This window comes from Pantherophis guttatus, chromosome 4 (assembly GCF_059756535.1).
Source record: "Pantherophis guttatus breed Tessera chromosome 4, ASM5975653v1, whole genome shotgun sequence".
Taxonomy (NCBI): Eukaryota; Metazoa; Chordata; class Lepidosauria; order Squamata; family Colubridae; genus Pantherophis; species Pantherophis guttatus.
Window position 1 is genome coordinate 132090005 of NC_142066.1, and position 19736 is coordinate 132109740.

The window sequence follows — 19736 nt, forward strand, 5'->3', positions numbered from 1 at the left end:
GCAAAACAACTTTTCAAAGGAGGAAGAACTGGGAGGATTCTGAATAAACACTGCATGCCATAGTTTAAACCATGAAGTTACTAGGTATGCTTTTATGCTAAAATATTACAAAACACTTTCTGCTGGAAGAAGTAGAAAGTATTATACTCATCAAGTATGCTCTAGGTTTTTTCACAGCAAGGAATAGCTAAGTCCTGTTAATGATATGAAGGTATATGCATATAAACACCCTGTTCTACATATCCATTATTTAGAATATATTATTTATAAATATATATGCACATACAGACACAAACACACACAAAATGTATTAAATGGTACTTGATTGGTATATTTCAAGCACACCATATTCTACTTACAAATTCTTCTGATAGCCCAATAGATTCCAACAGTGGATATACTTGACGTTCAATCCAATAAAAGTTGCCATCTTGTAGGATGTAGGCAATGTGCCATCTCTTTTGTGGCTCCCACTCTCTGAACAGCACACCCCAGAGATAAAGACGGCACTCTCTCTCTCTTAGGGAAACTAGCAGAGCTTTGAAAACCTGGCTTTGATCCCAGGCCTGAGGTTTATGTTTGTTATTTGTTTAATTGCCCGTTTTGTTTTGCAGATTTCATTATTAGTCTGGGCTGTCTGTTGATTTTATATTTTTAGGTGTTTTTTAATGTCATGTTTAGTTTTGGGCTCTGTCTGAGTCCATTGAAGTTTGGGAGCCAGTACATTTAAATAAATACATAAATGTTTTGTATAATCAGGGTGAGCCAATGATTAGTTGAAACATTATAATATTGCTTTAAACAGCCTTTCTCCCATGGTTAAACTCCAAATACCTGCTGCTGGTTTCTATTGATATTGCTAAACAATATTACATATAATTTTTCCTTTAAAACAAGTCTTTTCCCTGAATTATTTCACATTTTCTCTCTGTGTGATGGTGAACTATGTTTTTACAGTGATTTTTAAATAAAGCAAATTATAAATTTCAACATGATTTTTTTTAGAGCACTTGAGTGCTTGCTGATCTGTGATTAATTCTAGCAGATTTTTAAAAATAAGCTTTCTCCATTCTGGAGCCCTTCAAGTGCACTCTATTGCAATCCTCAGAACTTCAATTAGCATGGAAAATTATTGGAGTTCTGGGAGGTTTTATTTATTTATTTATACACCTTTACACTCCACATACTACCATAGTAGTATATAACATAACATCATAGCAGAAAAACAAAATGACACAGAAAATATATAATATATAATCCTTAAAACTGTCAAAGGGTTTCATAACCTCAATATAAACTAATATAACAGAAGTAACAAGGGTATTGATGACAAAGCTTAAAGAATGGCTATTTTGAACAGTTCACTTTTTAAGGCTTTTTATAGGCCCACAGACATGAAACAATATGAACTTAAAGTGGGAAACAGTTGCATGGGTTGATGAAAAAAAAAAAGTTCTTGCTCTTTCCATCAATCTTGTACACAGGAAGAATCTTTGCCATCCCAACCTGAGATGTGTGCACTGTACAAGTATGATCTATTAAAAATTGATGATTCTGCAGGTACAAGAGGACCAAGCTACACAGAGCTTTAATTTGTACCTGAAAGTTTACTGCTAGTCAATATAGAGCCTTTAAAATGTAAATAGTAGTTCTTACCCACCAAGAAGGGGAATGTTACATTTTGGATCAAGAATGGCCAGCAACAAAGTGTGAGGACTCAATTACAACAGTGTTGGAAGAGCTGAAGGACCAGGCTGGGCACATACCATTCTGAAGAAGATCTGTCAATATAATTGCTGAGAGTCAATAGCAATTTGATGGCACACCATCATTATTTAGCAATCTGATCAAAGTGTGTAGGTCACTATTGCCAAAGTCTCCTTCAGGACTGCTTCCAGAGGAATGCAGTGTGAGAGTGGGAACCAGTTGGAGGAGTTCAATGGTTGTAAATAGAAGCAGTTCAGCTCAGGGGGCCTGTGGGAAGGAATTATTTTCTTCCTTAATTGGCTTGTTTTAAGTATGCCTGGGAAACTACATTTACAATTTTCACATGTTTTCACATTTAAGATGCCTTTCTGAAATCTGTGTGTTTCTTGCTTAAGTTTGCCTGATGTGTGGGGCTTGACATCCAGGTTGAAGAACTCAGTCATAAGGCTATACAAATGTCGTGTTTCTTGACCAATAGGGAAATCTGCAGATGAAAGCATGAGTGTTTGTGGGGGTACAAAAAAATCTGCAAAGTATAATGAGGCATACCACCATGATCAAAGCATTGCCAGCACTTCCAGACATAAAGAAATGGAGTGAAGTTGACCACAACATACTCATACTTGTAGATGCCACTGGGTGCAAGAAAGAGCGCTCTTGATATTTGATAGTCCGAAGATCCAGATTACTAGTTCAGCTGAGACAATGATCTGGACCAGTGAGTGCCTTTTGGTAGTTTCTGTAATTGTTCTGTTTTGTTGCTTGTTCCGAGTGACTTGTCACATAGACTCCTGAAGGGCTGCTATAATGTATTGCTGTATTTCAGAAATGGTCAATTTGTCAATCTACATTTTTCCACAGAGTCATCTGTCTTTGGCTTATGGGACAAATGGTGCTGCCTTGGAGATGGCTTGCTTGTTTGTTTGTTGCTCAGCCTTATCACTTAACATTTGGGTCCTTTTGCTTCCTTTGGTTTATGACACTTACTTCTGTTCCCTCAGACAGATGGCTTGTTAGGATATCAATCTCAACAACTTTATGTGAGGTGTGTCTGTGTATAAGTGTGTGAGAATGAGAGTGAGAGACTTCTAGAAATCAGTGTTGCAAGCAACAAAATATATAGTCCTATGAATAGTTGTCATTGGCATTTTAAAGGAATCCATCTTCAGTACATAGTTCAAGGAATTAGTGATGCTTTGAATAAGCAAATCTGCTGATAAAAAAAATTGAAAACATCACATTATACCAAACAAGATGAACTAACCATCTAACCACAATACATATTTTCCTTTACTAATGTAAGCTCAGAATGAATGTTTTTTTAAAGGCTGGATCACTAGTGTAAGTTAATTTAAATTATGAGATAAAGAATAAATGAACTAGTATGATTGTGTTCTGTATACCTTACTGAAAAATAATAGGCTATATTCTACACTTTCTTTGACCAAAGTCCTTTTTGGCAAAAATAACAAATTAATCACATCATATGGACATTATGTAGTAAGCAGACATGAACAATTTGAAAGAGAAATTATCTTTCCCATAGTTTTTGTGGTTACTGAATAGAAAGTACTAATTTTGTATTTAGTTTTCACCTCAACTGATTGATATGAGTAATAGCAAGCAATTTGTTATAGCATTGCATCTGATCCCTGGTAACAGCAGTTGTGCTTGCTGGTAAGGCTGAATTTATTACTGCACTATGATTAACAAATGCAAATAAAAATGTACACATGAAAAAGTCTGCAAGCACATCTGAATTAAGAGCATTTTATTTTCATGGTATATCATGATGCTCAAGTGAAAAAATATTTGGTACCTAAAAAATAAACCCCAGAAGTTCAATGAAGTTCCTCTTATTTCCCGATAAATATGCTTAGGTCAAAAATATTTCAATTCAGTGGTTGCGGTAATTAAAACAACAACAGCACTAAAAACATTAGACATTTTAATAACTCCAAGTGATTTGAAGAAAAGATGAAACAATGTAATAGGAAGTTTGCAAATAATGTACAACCAATTCAGTCTCTTCGTTATCACAAATGGAAATATAGCAGGCAATTTAATCTTCACACTACACAATAACTCCATTGCTTCAGTGACTTGGAAAATTGGGAAATGATTTAAACAGGACAACCTTATGCTTTCTGCCGGACTAATAGGATTTAACGCTAATGCAGCATTTAGACCTGTGGTATTCACAATAATGTTCTCACATAGCAAATACTAATAATTAAGGTTGCTGCTTTCATATTAGGAAATACACCTGTCTCGTGTAAAATAGCAATTTTATCTTTAAGGTTTGCTGGTTGAGGAATCACTGTACATGATGAAAACTTGTTATGCCAATGGAATCTAAAATGTGTTGCCTGCAAAGAAGGTACTTTAGTCAATTGGTGAAACTCTTTGCTGGATTTTGGTTTCACAGGAAAAGATATGCTAGTTGAATAGTCACAAAATGGTGGAGTAGCCAGCAGGATAAGAATGGAGGTGTGGGAAAATGAGGGAGAATTGGAGAAAAAAACTCTTGCACCTAGCTAACTTTGGTTGTCCTTGAAACACTAAGTTGCTTTGAACATAGTTAGTCTGTATATATGCAAGAATCAGAAAATCTCATAACTATAAACCAGGAAATAATAATAATTAAAAAAAATCCTGGAAGAAGGATGGCAGTGGCCATATTGTTACTTTGAAAATCCATGTCCATTAAATCATTACATAAATTCAACTTGATGAGATCTTTATCTTTGTATCTGTACAATCTCAGCATCTGGCCAATGATATCAAGGCTTGAAAGCTAAGCAAAGTCTATACTTGGAAAACTACCAGCTAATCCCAGGGCTATTAGATACTATGAAGTAAAAAAAAAAATTGGCTGGAAAAGAAACAGTGATACACAATTTCCACACTGTTGCTAAGGGAACTGCAAGGATGCATCCACGAAGTCACCAAGAGCAGAGGCAATCTCTACAGTAGTTGACAAAGTCTTTTACCTTTTATACTTCTGCAGGAATTTCTGGGTCTGAGGACATCTTTAAAGCAATGCAAACCCTCAAGCCATAAATTTATTTCAGATCAATTCTCAGGGAATAAAAAGTAAGTTAAAAATAACTACAACAGTGTTCGCCATGCAGCCCATATTACTGAGGTACGGTATAAGTCAACAGCCAAGTCCAATATACTAACTTAGCAGCATCTGGTGAGAAAGACTAGGAACGTATTCAAAAAGGGCATGTTGCATATAAACACACACAATTCTCTACAGTACATATAGAGTCTTCAGTTTATGATTGTTTGTCATTGTTTTTCAACGATGTTGAAAAAAGTGACTTGCAACTGGTTCTCTCAGTTATGACCATCACAGCATCTATGTGCTAAAACGATCAAAATTTGGGTACTTGGCATATGACATACATTTATAAAGATTGCAGCATCCTGGGGTCATGTGATCATTATTTGTAGCTTTCCCAGCCAGATTCCAACGTGCAAAGTCATCGGGGAAACTTAGATTCGGTGAACAACCCCAGGACTTAGCTACATGGCAATGGGTAGCAGTGAAAGTGAGGTCTGTCTTGATTCCATGCTATTTATGCTATAGGTTCCTGAAACCTATAGCATAAAGGTTAAAGTAAACTGTTTAAGTGTTATCAGCTGGAGCCTCCAATCATTTCCCTGACTGGGATCACAGGAGGCAGAACACAGATGCAAATATATCACGTAAAAATATGCCAGCATATTTTTGATCTATTTTAAAACACTTTGTGCAATTTAAGCAGCACTTGGCATATCCAACAAATTAATGCACTGATTTGCTTTCCGGTTTAAATTTACTAGGATATTCAGCTACTGCCATTTGATGACATTTTGGTAATATGGACCTGGAAGTCCTGGGATCTGCAAATGAAAATGATTGATTGTATAAATGTCGGTTGTCCATATTGCTCCAAATGAATGAGATCATGAGGAAGCTTGGGCTGAAGCTCCGAGGGCATTTCGCTGTGTCTCTGTGCTGAAAAAATCAGGTGCACAGGAGCCAGAATGGTGCCTTAACAAAGAATGTAAAGTCCAATCAGAATAGAATGCCAGAGATATTGGAAATAATAGCTGTTTCTCATGTTCATGAATTAGGTGAATATACTCTTTATGTAGAATTGCAGGCTACTTGGAAAAAAAACCTTAGTTTTTGTAGGTTAACTAATGCCCTTTACTTCTTCCAATTCTTCCGCAGATTGAACATCAATTTAAAGCTTACAATTTATTTGCCCAATCATTTTGAACTATATGCTGATTTGCTCATTCTGATGCTTCTGTGTTTTTGGGTAGATTTATACCTGACCTTTCATTCAGCAGCTCAAGATGGCTTTTATAGTCCTCCCATTTTTCCTCATGCCACTGCTCTCTGTATTGGGTTGAGCTAAGGGAGAACTTGCCCAAAATCATCATGAACTCCCATGGCTAAAGGAACTCTTAAAGCGGATTTCTCTGAGCCAATCCAATCCCTTCACCACTACGTATTTGTTTCCTTGCCTTTCTATACTATACAATACCTTATTCTGGGGCTTATGTCTATTGACTTATGATTATGTCTATTGTAAACAGTTATCCCAATACTTTTCATGCTTCTACCATGAAGAGCGAACAAATGACTGTATTTTTTTTTATAAAGAATGAATGGCTTACTGTGCATTTTGATGCCTTTCACAATGTATTTGTGTGTCCCCACCCCCACCCAAAAATAAAACTTTATCTTAAAAAAGCACACCTTCTCTTGCTGGCGCCCACTTACCTGCCAGGTTAGGCCCCATGACTCCTCACTTGGAGGCCTGGATAAGGGAGGCGCCCGACCCTTCAGTGCGGAGCCGAGCGCGCAGGCACGAGGCGGAGGCTGGCGCAGGCGGCTCCAGGCAGAAGTTCCCCTCCCACTCGCTCGCACATGCTGCTGAGCCGCCACCGCCGCCGCCAGCTGGAAGAGCCGCGCATTCTCGGCCGCTGACCTTCCACTTAGTCCGCAGGCTGCCCCCGGCAAGTCACCTTCGCTTGCGGCGGGCAAGGCATGCCCCTGACCTCCTGGGCGGCTCTTTCCGCCTGGACGCTTAGCGGGGAGGCTGACCATGAACCCTCAATGCGCCCGCTGTGGCAAAGTCGTCTACCCGACCGAGAAAGTCAACTGCCTGGATAAGGTGCGCGCGCGCCAGGTGGCCGGGCCAGCTGCTGCTTGGGGCGAGGGGCGGCCGGGAAAGGTGGAAGGGAACCCAGCGGGCATGCGGGAGGAGGGATGGGCGAGGAACTGCTTCGGGATGGCTTCGTTCCCTTCACTCTGCCTCCGGCATCGTCTCAGATTTTACGTGTGCAGAAGTAGAAGGACTCCAAACTGGGATATTTTAGAGGCCCTCGTTTTTTTTTTGCGGGGGAGCATTCTTTGGGGTGGGCGACATTGAACTTAAAAGGAATGTCATTTGCAATTATGTGCGGAGGCTGGGAAGAGCCTTTTCTACCGGACACCTGTCACCTGTCTTGGATGGCAGCTGCCGCCACCACTGCCATTTCATCTCTTCCCCTCCCTCCCCCTCCCCGCTTCCCCCGATGTCAGCCGTGCAGTTTATGCGCGGGCAAAAGTGTTGGTTTCGAGCTCCCCAAAGAGAACCGGAGGGTGGGGAGAGAAGAGGTGGTTGAGCCTCTTGGTTGCGCGGCGGTTCCGGGAAGGGCGGATGGATAGAGAGAAAAGCCTGTGCGCCTTTCGGGCCAGGAGGCTCGAGAGGAAGTCCGGTGCTGAAGAGCACGGCGCGGGCTTGGCTTTTCCCTCTGCTTTTGGGAACTGGGCTGCGGCGGGATCGGGGATGAGCGGAAGCGCTGAAGGCGGCGGAGCAAGCAGACGAGCAAGTCGCCTGGGCAGCCCCTGCGCCTCCTCCCCCACCCAGTATCGCAGTGGCGCTGGCTTCAGTAATGAACTTGTCACCCTGCGGCTGACGCATTGCTAGCCCTGCCTGCGGGAGTAGGCGAAGGAATGTACCGAGCTTGATCTTCCCTGTCAGGTTCCAAAGGGTCTCCTTCAGGCCCCTCATCCCCCAAACCTGCTCGTCTGGATAGGCTTCAGAGGGAGTGAGGAGACAAGGCCTCCCCCCCTTCTTCCATGTGAACGCCGTGGGACTGCCCCCCTTCGACCTCCCCAAGTCCTAAAGGTGAGTCCCTCATCTGGGACTCGAACTGCTTCCTCGCCTCCAGCGCTGCAATGCAGAAGGGGCTTCTTCGGCGGGAGCTGTTACGTAACGCCGCCCGCCCGCCCGCTGGCTTCTGTGGGCAAAGCTTCGCGAGGGGGCAAGAAGAATATCACCTCCCGAGCCTGCCCTTCTCGGCGAAATGATTCCTGTCTAGCCCGCTGGGGATCACAAAAGTGCGATTGTCTGAAGGAAACCGCAAATACTGAGGCTGTGACAAAAATGCCTCCGCCCCCCCCAAGGAGGAATAAACAGATTTTTGGTCGGCATTAGGGTGGGTTTCTGTGAATACACACATAAGTGGGTGGGGTTGATGTTTTCTGTTTGGGGATGGGCCTTGAGAAATTATGTATTTTAATCTCATGTCCTTCTGTTACTCCAAATAACAGGGACAATGTTTTCTGGAGTAAGGGAGAAAAATAACCCTTAAAGTTAAACTCCATATAATAATGATGTGGGATAGGCTATAAAAAAAAGATGTGATGTAGTAAAGGGCCTGATAATGTGATGTTTTTAAATTTTTTTTAGTAAGATGTCTGTCATATTGGGCTTGACTAATGTAGTAGTAAAATGCTCAGTCAGTAGACAATATTTAAGAAGACAGATTAAAGACATGAAGAACTGATAGTTACAAGATTAAAGGCATACTGTTATTTTGGGAAGAGGCTTTATATCTCTGGTCACTTTCAAGAAACTACATGAAGTTTTAATAAGCAAATGGAAATGCTGGTATTTGGGTCAATTTAATCCTGGCCCTCACAAAACATTTTCTCCTTTCTGTGGGTACATTGGAGCAAGAACACAGAAGGAGCCAGTGAAAAAACAATTAGTCGGGATTTGATTGTCTGTTAGAAGCAAAACTTCAGTCCATTATGACTTTGTTGACTTCAGTTCACAAATGCTCCAAATACTTGAAAATGCTTTACAACATTACCTTTACCTATGTCAACAGTAACATGAATGAAAATGCTCCAGGAGAATGAGTGGCATTTGTAAATTGTAAATCAGCAGCTGAAGTAAATTCTCTGTAGCTGAGAAGTATCAAGGAAAGAGTTCTAGGACCCCGTCCAAGCAGAATGAGCAGGCAATCCATTGTGTAATAGGGTGGTTTGCAACATTTTGAAATCATATACATTTAAAGGCCCTATTTTGTAAGACTATTAAATCTAGATTCCAAAATTACTCAGTTATAGACCTGAAAACTAATAGATCTTAAAAGGAGCTCCTCCACTCATTGCATAAATACTATATTGGCAATGATACCACTTATAACCGTACACATTTTCTTTCAGTACTGGCACAAGGGATGTTTCCATTGTGAGGTCTGCAAAATGGCTCTAAATATGAACAACTACAAAGGATATGAAAAGAAGCCTTACTGCAATGCGTAAGTGTTAAAATGTTAACTTAAAGAAATGTACTCATACATACTCCTTAGCTCAGGTGGCAAAACCTAGATGATTTGGATGAACTTGAAAAAAAGAGAAGCAGGGTAAAGCCCAATTACTTCTTGAATGAGATGTAATCAGAAATCTCAGGACTATAGGCTAGGTGGAAAAGTAAAAAAAATATTCCACAAAATGGGCAAGGCAAACCAGTTCCATATTGTTATCAAGATTTACACATATGTGTTAATGAAGTCACCAGCAGTCAAACTTTACTCGAAGATTTTGCCTTACATGTACTGACAGGATGGATATTGGCTTTGACAGATATATTATCAAAAGGCAACTTCTCAAATTAGTATTAGTTCAATCTCTGTGAAGTTCTTTAGCATGAAGTCTTTTAGTGTACAGGAAAGCCTGTTTTTCACTTAAGCAGAAATACTTATATATAATATAATAATGTAATATAATTATATATAATATAATATAGTCAGAAGGATTAACTATAGTATGTACAAAAATTTGTACAAGATCATTCTCAAGAGTTTTAATGGCCCCGTTAGAATGAAGTCGTATAAAATTTCTTAATCAATGAAGAGTTTCCACTCATGGTTTTGGAGCCAACAGTATCAAAAGGTTAGTAGATATGTTTTATGAAATATTTAATTGAGTATATATATATTATATATATACACCAATTTATATTTTGCTGATAAAGAAATAAACACTACACACACACACACACACACACACACACATATATATACATACATACATACACCATATATATAAATGTAGAAATTAAAAGAAAATTAAAATCATTTGCTATTTTCTATATTGCTATATTATTAATATGTCCAGGATGATCTTGTTTAAAGGTAGATTTTTGGGGGAAAACTAGTTTTCCTTTCAGGTAGGTAAAAAAGGTAGAATCCTTGCAGAGTCTTACTCCGCTAGTCAGTGCTGACTATGGGAGTACTGGTGCCCATGTTCATTTCAAGACCATTGAGCCAGCGCTGTCTGGAGACATTTCTGTGGCCATGTTGCCAGCATGATGTCACGGAGTGCTGTTACCTTCCCAGCAAAGTGGTAACTATTTATCTACTCACATTTGCATGCTTTTGAACTGCTAGCTTGGCAGGAGCTAGGGCAAGGACGGGAACTCATCCTTCACGTGGTGTTTGGGTCTTGAACCTGGGTTGCTGGCTTTTCAGTCAACATACAAACACACGTATATACACACACATATATAGATACACACACACACACACACACACACACACACACAGACACAGACACAGAGTATATATAAATGCATTTATATCTCCCTTTTTTCCCTGAGTGTTCAAGTTTGTTTGAGGAATGTCAGAAGGGTGTCTCAGGGAAGAGGGAGTAGATTCAAATACTTAGCATCTGAAAGTAAAGAGCTGTTAAGCAATGGAACAGTTTATCTCCTGAAGTTGTGGGTGCTTCAACATTGCTGGATTAAAAAAAAGAAAAAAAGACTGGACAACCATTTGTCCAGAATGGTATAAGGATTATGACTGTGTGAACTGCAATAATTTTTAGGCACTGTATATAATATCCAATCATTAAGATACTTTAAACTCCAAAATAATTAATATAATTATATCCAATGCAATATATCTGTATTCAATGCAAAATACGTATGCAATCATGTTAGGAGCAATTCTAATATACTGACCACATAGATTAAAAATAAGCACTCTCCAGGAATAAATTGTGATTTTTCCAGTGAACATTTTATTTCCTTCAGTATAACCTAAATGCTTTCAGTTTGATAATGGACTCCTTAATTGGATGTTGAATATTTTTAAAATTCATTTTTGCATATTGGTAATGGAACACTTTCATTTAAATCTATTCCTTGTGGTTCCCCAAAGCTCCTTTTGGAACACATGGAATATTAAAATGTTTGACTTGGGATGTGTGCCCAATACATCTAGTTTAGTATGCATAGTGTTTGTTTGCCTTTCAGAAAACAGAGTTCCCTTTTGATTCCTGAAAAGGGCAAGTTGCCTTTTGCTGCTTGTAATTTATTTACCTGCTTTTGTTTTTCATCTTGTTGGTCAAACAAAATTAGGTTGGTTTCCATAGTTTATTTTTAAAAAAATCTTCCTTTTAATGTTAGCAGGACACTAGAACTCCTATTGAGGCAACAGGCAACTGAGTTGTTGGGAATGAATGTTAAATAACAGAGTTGGAAGGGACCTTGCTCAAGCAGGAAACCCTACACCATTTCAGACAAATGGTTGTCCAATCTCTTCTTAAAAACCTCCAGTGTTGGAGCACCCACAACTTCTGGAACCAGTGAATGCCTTTCTACAACTGGCCTACTCTTTGGTAAAATAAAATTAATTAAAAAAAAACGTGCAAGAAATTTCATTTGCCTGCAAGCAAGAACTGGTGGGCCCATAAAATAGAGAAAGTGAAGAATGAAGAAAGTAAAATTCTTTCAAAGTTTAGAATTCAGACAGGCACCTGCCACATAATACCCCAGACTTAACAGTTGTCGATAAAAAAGACAAAAAAGTCTGGATAGCAGACAGCAGAACCTGGAGGCAGCAGAACAGAAGAGAAAGAACTGGAGAAGATAACAAAATACAAAGACTTAGAAATAGAATAACTGTAGAAAAAGAAAACAAAGGTAGTACCAAGAGGCACTTAGATGGAATCCCAAAACACCTGGAATAGCAGTTGAATACCATCAACATTAAAAAAATAACCATCAGTCAATTGCAAAAGAAACCTTTACTTGGAATAGCTTACATTCTGCAATCATACCTCTAATACAGAGGTGACAAACTCAAGGCCCCACTAGGTGCTTAGATCTGGCCTGCGGCACTGCCCAGGAAACAGTGAAAGACTGGCCTATGCCAGCAAAAACAGAGCTTGGGAGGGCTCTATGCAGCCCGCCCAAGCTCCATTTTCACTAGCAGAGGGTTGCAAGAAGCAATTGCAGCCAGAAACAGGGAGCCTGTTTTCGTTGGCAGAGCGCTCGGGCCACCACAAGTGCCCCAACACAAGTGATGTTGAGCTGGCCATGCCTACCCTGGCACCCCGAGGTCAAACACAACCCTGATGTGGCCCTCAATGAAATCAAGTATGACACCCCTGCTCTAATACCATCCATCATACACATCTAGCTATCCCAGGCCATAGGAAAGGATTGGATAAGTGGATAAAAATGCCGAATCCATTCTAAATATTCTAAATCTGGCTCAAAAACTGTAACTATATGAGGGATCTTGGAGTCCTAGTGGATGATCATTTAAACATGAGCCAGCAATGTACGGCAGCAGCCAAAAAAGCTAATGCAATCCTTGCTTGTATAAATAGAGGCATAGAATCAAAATCATGTGACGTATTAATACCACTTTCTAAAATCTTAGTAAGACCAGACCTGGAATACTACATCTAGTTTTGGTCACATTACAAAAAAAGATGTTGAGACTTTGGAAAAAATGAAAAGAAGAGCAACTAAGATGATTAAGGGCCTAGAGACAAAAACATATGAAGAACAGTTGCAGGAATTAGGTATGCCAGTCTAGAGATAAGGATTAGGAGTGACAGACTAGGAGTGAGTATTCTGATATTTAAGGGGCTGCCACAAAGAAGAGGAGGGTCAACTTATTTTTCAAAGCACTGGAGGGAAGGACAAGAAACAATGGATGGAAACTAATCAAGGAGAGAAGCAACCTGGAATTAAGGAGAAACTTCCTAACAGTGAGGACAATTAACCAGAGAAACACCTTGCCTTTAGAAATTGTAGGTGCTTCATTACTGGAGGTTTTTAAGAAAAGACTGGACAGCCACTTGTCTGAAATGGTATAGGGTCTCTTGCTTGAAGAGGGGGTTGGACTAGAAGACCTCCAAGGACTCTATTCTGATTAAAGATTAAAGAAGACATTTGGCTGTGTGACAAATCAATCTGGCTGTGATTGACAAAATCACCATCAGTTATAAAAGGCAGCTTTACTTGGAACAGCTTACATTCTGCAATGATACCTTTAATACCATCAAATATAACATCTGTCTTGCGGCAAACATCAACATCTCAGGTTCTTGGGAAAGGCTCAATAGGTGGATAAAAATGCCAAATCCAGTCTGAAATTTGGCTGGCTGCGTGATGAACCATAATAACAACAGATGCATCTTTAGGCACTAAAATATTACCCAACATCTGAAAAAGTTTTACAATTCTTTACCAAACCAAAGGCTAAATGATTAATTTTCAGGTAGTAGCTTGAATTTCATACTGTTTATTGGACTTGGTTTTAATATTCCAGGTCGAGGGATTGGGGAGGGGCTGGAGGACCATCCGGAGGAGGAATTTTCCATCTGCACGGTGAATAGGAGGGGCAGATATGGCGGGAGCAGGGGACCATATCATGTGTTGGGGGCTCGCACTTGCTGTCTGAGAGCAATTGCTTGCCCCGGTCCCCAAGGTTCCGCTCGGACACTAGGTGGCTTAGATACTCAGGATCTGAGCCTTCGGCTGATGCTGTGCAATGCCAGGTCCGTGGTAAATAAGGCCCCCCTCATTCACGATCTTATACAAGAGGGAGGAGTGGACCTGGCGGGTATTATGGAGACCTGGTTGGGACCGGAGGGCGGCGTCCCTCTGGTCGAAATGTGCCCACCAGGCTTCAGAGCATTCCATCAGCCGAGGGCCCAGGGGAGGGGCGGGGGGGTGGCGGTTATTATTAACGAGGATCTGGGTCCGAGGGAGACCACTGTGCCTCAGATAGCCGGATGTGAGTCCCTCCTTGTGAGGTGGGGTCATGGGGTTCAGATGGGCTTGTTGCTTACGTACCTGGCTCCCTGCCACGTGGCAACAGCCCCACCTAAGCTACTCGACGTGATAGCCACGGTGGCAGTAGATACACCCAGGCTTTTAGTCATGAGTGATTTCAACTTGCCATCCGTTGGTGAAACGTCTGAGGTGGCTCGGGAGTTCATGGCTTCCATGACGGCCTGACCCAGTTAGTTCATGGCCCTACTCACAGGGGAGGTCACACTGTGGACCTGATTTTTGTCTCTGGCCAGTGGTTGAGTGGTCTTGTTATTGGGGATATAGACATGGAACCCTTGTCATGGACAGACCACTCACTCCTTCGCCTGGATCTTCGAACCGCTGCCCCCCGCCACAGGGAGGGGGATCCAATTAGATGGATCCGCCCCAGGTGCCTGATGGATCCTGAGAGGTTCCAGATGGAGCTTGGGCCATTTCCTGAGGATCCAGCACATGACTCGGCCGAGGACCTGGTAGCCGCCTGGGATCGGGCGGCTGGTGGGGCCTTGGACCGAGTCGTGCCTTTGCGGCCTCTGACCCGGTGCCGATCCCGAGCGACTCCTTGGTTCACTGAGGAGCTGAGGGAAATGAAGCGCCGGAAAAGACGCCTGGAGAGCGGTTGGAGGGCCAGTCTTGCTGAATCTGATCGAACACTGGTAAGGTCGCATATTAAGGCCTACCTAGTGGCGATAAAGACGGCAAAGTTTAATTACTTTTCTGCCTCTATTGCATCATCAGGGAATCGTCTGGCTGCCCTATTTAGGGTGACCCGCTCCCTGCTCCATCCGGGAGTGCGGGAGGATCCCTTGAAAGGCAGGGCGGAGGATTTTGGACAATACCTGTATGACAAAATCGCTCAGATCTGGGGGGATTTGGACTCTGACTGGGTAGATCAGGGCAGGGTGATGAGGAATAGTCTTGAGAATGTTATCTGGGAGGAGTTTGACGCTGTGACTCCCGATGATGTGGACAGGATTTTGGGGAGACTTAGTGCGGCCACATGTTTACTGGTCCCTCCTGGTTGGTACTGGCTTCCTGGGAGGTTACACGAGGCTGGCTCCAGGGTGTTATCAACACTTCGCTGAGTGAGTGCCACTTCCCCGCTGCCTTGAAAGAAGCGGTGGTGAGGCCTCTCCTCAAGAAGCCGTCCCTGGATTCGGCAATATTGGCCAACTACCGTCCTGTCTCCAACCTTCGCTTCATGGTGAAGGTTGTTGAGAATGTGGTCGCGCGACAGTTCCCACAATTCCTGGAGGAAACATCTTATCTAGATCAGTTCCAGATGGGTTTCAGGTCTGGGCACAGCACGGAAACCGCATTGGTCGCGTTGGTTGATGATCTCTGGAGGGCTCGGGACAGGGGTTGCTCCTCTGTTCTGGTCCTATTAGATCTCTCAGCGGCTTTTGATACCATCGACCATGGTATCATGCTGCACTGGCTGGAAGAGTTGGGGGTGTTGCGGTGGTTCTCTTCCTTTTTCTCCGACCGGTCGCAGTTTGTGTTGGCAGGGGGGCAGAGGTCGACCTCGAGGCCTCTCATCTGTGGAGTGCCGCAGGGATCGGTCCTCCCGCCCCTTCTGTTCAACATTTATGTGAAGCCGCTAGGCGAGATCATCCGTGGCTTCGGGGTGAGATACCACCAGTACGCTGATGACACCCAGCTGTACATCTCCACCCCAGGCCACCCCAATGATGCCCTTGAAGTGATGTCTCAGTGCCTGGAGGCTGTGCGGATCTGGATGGGGAGGAACAGGCTCAAGCTCAACCCTTCCAAGACTGAGTGGCTGTGGCTCCCGGCATCCCGATATAGTCAGTTGACTCCATCACTGACTATGGGGGTGAGTCTTTGGCCCCCACAGAAAGGGCTTGCAATCTGGGAGTCCTCCTGGATATGCAGTTGTCCTTGGAGGAACATCTGACAGCTTTAACCAGGGGGACCTTTTGTCAGGTTCGCCTGATTTGCCAGTTGCGGCCCTTTCTTGATCGGGATTCCCTGTGCACAGACACTCATGCCCTCGTCACCTCTCGCCTTGATTACTGCAACGCTTTCTACATGGGGCTCCCCTTGAAGAGCACCCGGAGGCTCCAACTGGTCCAGAATGCAGCAGTGCAGGTAGTGACGGGAGCAGCATGGCGCTCCCATGTAACACCGCTCCTGCGCGAGCTGCACTGGCACCCAGTGGTCTTCCGGGTGCGCTTCAAGGTGTTGGTTATCACCTTTAAAGCGCTCCATGGCATCGGGCCTAGCTATCTTCGAGACCGTCTCATGCTACCGACGACCTCCCATCGTCCCGTGCGCTCCCACAGAGAGGGCCTCTTCAGGGTGCCATCAGCCAATCAATGTAGGCTGGTGACCCCCAGGGGGAGGGCCTTCTCTGTGGGGGCACCTACCCTCTGGAATCAGTTGCCCCCAGAGATAAGGAGAATCCAAGACCTTAGTGCCTTCCACCGTGCCCTTAAAACCCACTTTTTCCAGCAAGCCGGGCTGGCTTAAGAAGAAATTTTAAATGTTTTAATTGGTTTGTATTTTTAATTTTGGGCCAAATTTATATATATTTTAATTGTTTTTTAATATTTGTATTTCATGTTTTTTAATTCTGGCTGTACACTGCCCTGAGTCCTCAGGGAGAAGGGCGGTATATAAATTTAAAAATAAATAAATAAAATAAATAAATATTTTTAAATTTTAAGACACTAATTATTGCAGAGAGCAAAGTGTCTCCTTGCTTGAAGAGTGATTTTAATACACATGTTACTTACATATTTAATACTGAATGCTTTACTTATTCATATGGCTGATATGAGCCTCTTATAAAATTGCTGTTTCAAATGTGAGCATTTTCAGAAATGTGTATATAGAATCTGAATTACCCAAGGGATGTTTGCTCCTGGGCTCCTGTGAGCAGATGAGACTGTAGAACTTGCATTATTATTCACTGGTTGCTATATTAAGGGTGTCCTTAAGGCTCTTCTCCTTGTGTGTGTGTGTGTTTGATATTAACTATATTAGAAAAAGGTGAATGGTATTTCGGAATACTTAAATATCACCACCTTGAACAGCATGATCATCAAATAGGAAACTGACAAATTGAGTCAATATCTCTTGTGAACATGATCCTCATTAAAAATCAATCCTTATCCTACATTGAGGTGTGATTCAGGAAGAGGAACAATATGGAAAATAATCTTTTCACCATTTCATTTCATTCCATGGAGTGCAGGAAACAGCCAGCCTTTGTGAACTTCAGCTTCTGCTAACCTTAAGGGATTTGTAAATATACCTTCATAGGTTTAATTTCATTTTTGGCACTTACCCTAGATTATTGCAAATAATTTAATAATAGAGTTTTATATCAAAATTTGAAATTGAGCATAAACATAACAAATTTTTGCAAAGATGCTTATGTAAAGATATCTCATACAGTTCAAAAGTAAATAATTTCATATTTTATGTGCTTAATCTACATAACAAAAATAAGAGCAGTTTAGTTGATTATTGTTTATCATTTTTTCATTTGAGGACAAGTCATTGTTCAAGAGCTTAAATGTTTCTGGTAAAAAACAGAAACCTACAGTATAAATCTATAAAACTGACTTATGAATTTATGATTGGATCTAGTCACATTTAGAGTCGATTTGTTGATACCAGTGGAATAAATTAAATCTTGTAGATTTATAGAAAGCTGATTCTACAGTATATCACGTTAACTTTTAAACTAACATATTAATCAAAATATATCAGATAACACAGGCTTAGATAAACAATTTACTGATTAAGGTTGAATGAGTGAAATCAGTCCCAAAGTAACATGAGCTTGGCATAACCTATAAAATGAATTGTTAGCTTGCCAAAGCTGTTAACAGATATGTTATCCCAGCATTCTATGTTTGCTACACTTAGCCAAAACTATTTTCATTTCCCCTTTTGAGCTCAATTTCTGTTATATTTTCACACCTTTATTATCCTTTATATGATTTTTAATACTTTTAAATCAATTTTTAATACTTGGTTCAGAGCTGATTTCTAGGTGCAAAACTCCAGATTTTGGGGGGAATTTCTGCTATGTGCTGGTCACCTGGAGTTTGCAACTGGATATGATGAACCCAATTCCAGATTATTCTCCCATTTCTTTTAATGTAATAGAATAAAATGGTTCAAATAGATGTAAAAATAAAAACACATCAACATTTAAATATGGCTTTAAGATTAAATGGAATTTAAAGTTGGGTAGATAAGGTTATAAACAAAAACCCTAACTTAATTATGAAACTTTAAAGGAGCAGAAGTAAATTGATTTAATGAAGCATGGGAATAAGGACTGCTTTTTAGGCACATTAATTAGGAATGCAGTAAGATGGTAGTAATTATGAAGCCACACAAAAATCTCAACCTGGTGTAGTGTGGGATAGATTTTTTGTTGTGGTTTTTCTGTAGCAGTGAAGTATAATAAGAAATTTGTTCATTTCAAAAAGCTCCACAAATGTGTTTTTCACTTGTTAGGGGATTCCTTGGATCTGAAGTCCTCACAACTTAAAAGTTGCCAAGGTTGAGAAGCACTGAGCTAAATAGCACTACAACAAAAAGACATAATTTCCTCCTATAAATTATGGGGTGAGATACAGCTTATTTGTGTGGGTCGGTCTATATGAAGCCAGGGATACACTTCTGTGCAGATTTTGCATGGCACATGAAGGCTGCACCAGTTGCAATTATTGTAAAGAAAAAAGAGGAGATACAATATTAACAACATAGACTCACCAATTTCATATATGTATACTTGATTGCCAAGACTGATGGTCTTTAATTCTGACTCTACAGACTATTGTATAAATTTTGATATGTAAATATATTGAATAAATTCTGAATATTAACAAAAATGTTTTTGTGGGGTGCTAGTAGAATTTGGCGCAAGAGCTCCTTAGAGCAGCCCAGAATGCAAAAGATTCTAAATATATTCTAATCATACCAGAATCTTCAAGGATCAGACAGAATGTAATAAATTCTTCCTCAGAAACAAACTTGTGTTGTTCATAGAGGACTGCAATTTGGTGGTAAATGATAACAGATAACAAATTAACAGAGTTGGAAGGGACCATTGCAGATCATTTAGTCCAACCCCCTGCCCAAGCAGGAGATACTACTTCTGCCTCTACCTAGGATTGAACTCACAACCTCCTGATTGTGAGGCAAGAGATCCACCTCTAGGCCAGATGGATGTCTTTGCTTGTACTTCAGCTGATAGGAATCTGTAATCCTCCCCAGGTTGGTTTTATACTTCATTACCAAGTTCGATTTTTATTCTGATATGGAAAAAATTGTTAGTTGGGTATGAATGAATAAATGAATGAATGAATGAATAAATGAATGATCGTGTGTATGTTTGTGTTTGTGTGTGCGTGCGTGTGTGTGTGTTGTCCATAGAGAAGAATCAGAAAATTGGAATTCTGGAGTGTTAATCTTGTAAGATGAGGCCATGTATAGACACATTACCATTTTGGACAGAGGGAACAGAATCCCTAAGTATTGTAATTAGGCCTTTTCCTCATATGTAAACTAATACATTAGTATATTTTTTAGACTTCGATTACATACCTGAAAGATGGAATTAGCTAA

The 19736-nt window shown here is 41.0% G+C and overlaps 1 protein-coding gene and 1 long non-coding RNA gene across 2 annotated transcripts in view; one reads left to right on the forward strand and one right to left on the reverse strand.

Annotated features, from left to right (window-relative positions):
- Nucleotides 1-1091: 1091 nt before the first annotated feature.
- Nucleotides 1092-6601, reverse strand: LOC117655250 (uncharacterized). Its single transcript, XR_004588606.3, has 2 exons — nucleotides 6494-6601; nucleotides 1092-2917 (listed from the first exon to the last, which is right to left on the reverse strand). It is a non-coding gene; the product is annotated as an uncharacterized LOC117655250 (long non-coding RNA).
- Nucleotides 6523-19736, forward strand: part of NEBL (nebulette) — a 150301-nt gene continuing 137087 nt past the window's right edge. The window contains exons 1-2 of the mRNA XM_034402519.3: nucleotides 6523-6887; nucleotides 9215-9309. Coding sequence (XP_034258410.1) covers nucleotides 6819-6887; nucleotides 9215-9309 — 164 coding nt within the window. The 5' untranslated portion in view covers nucleotides 6523-6818. The remainder of the gene's footprint in view (nucleotides 6888-9214; nucleotides 9310-19736) is intronic.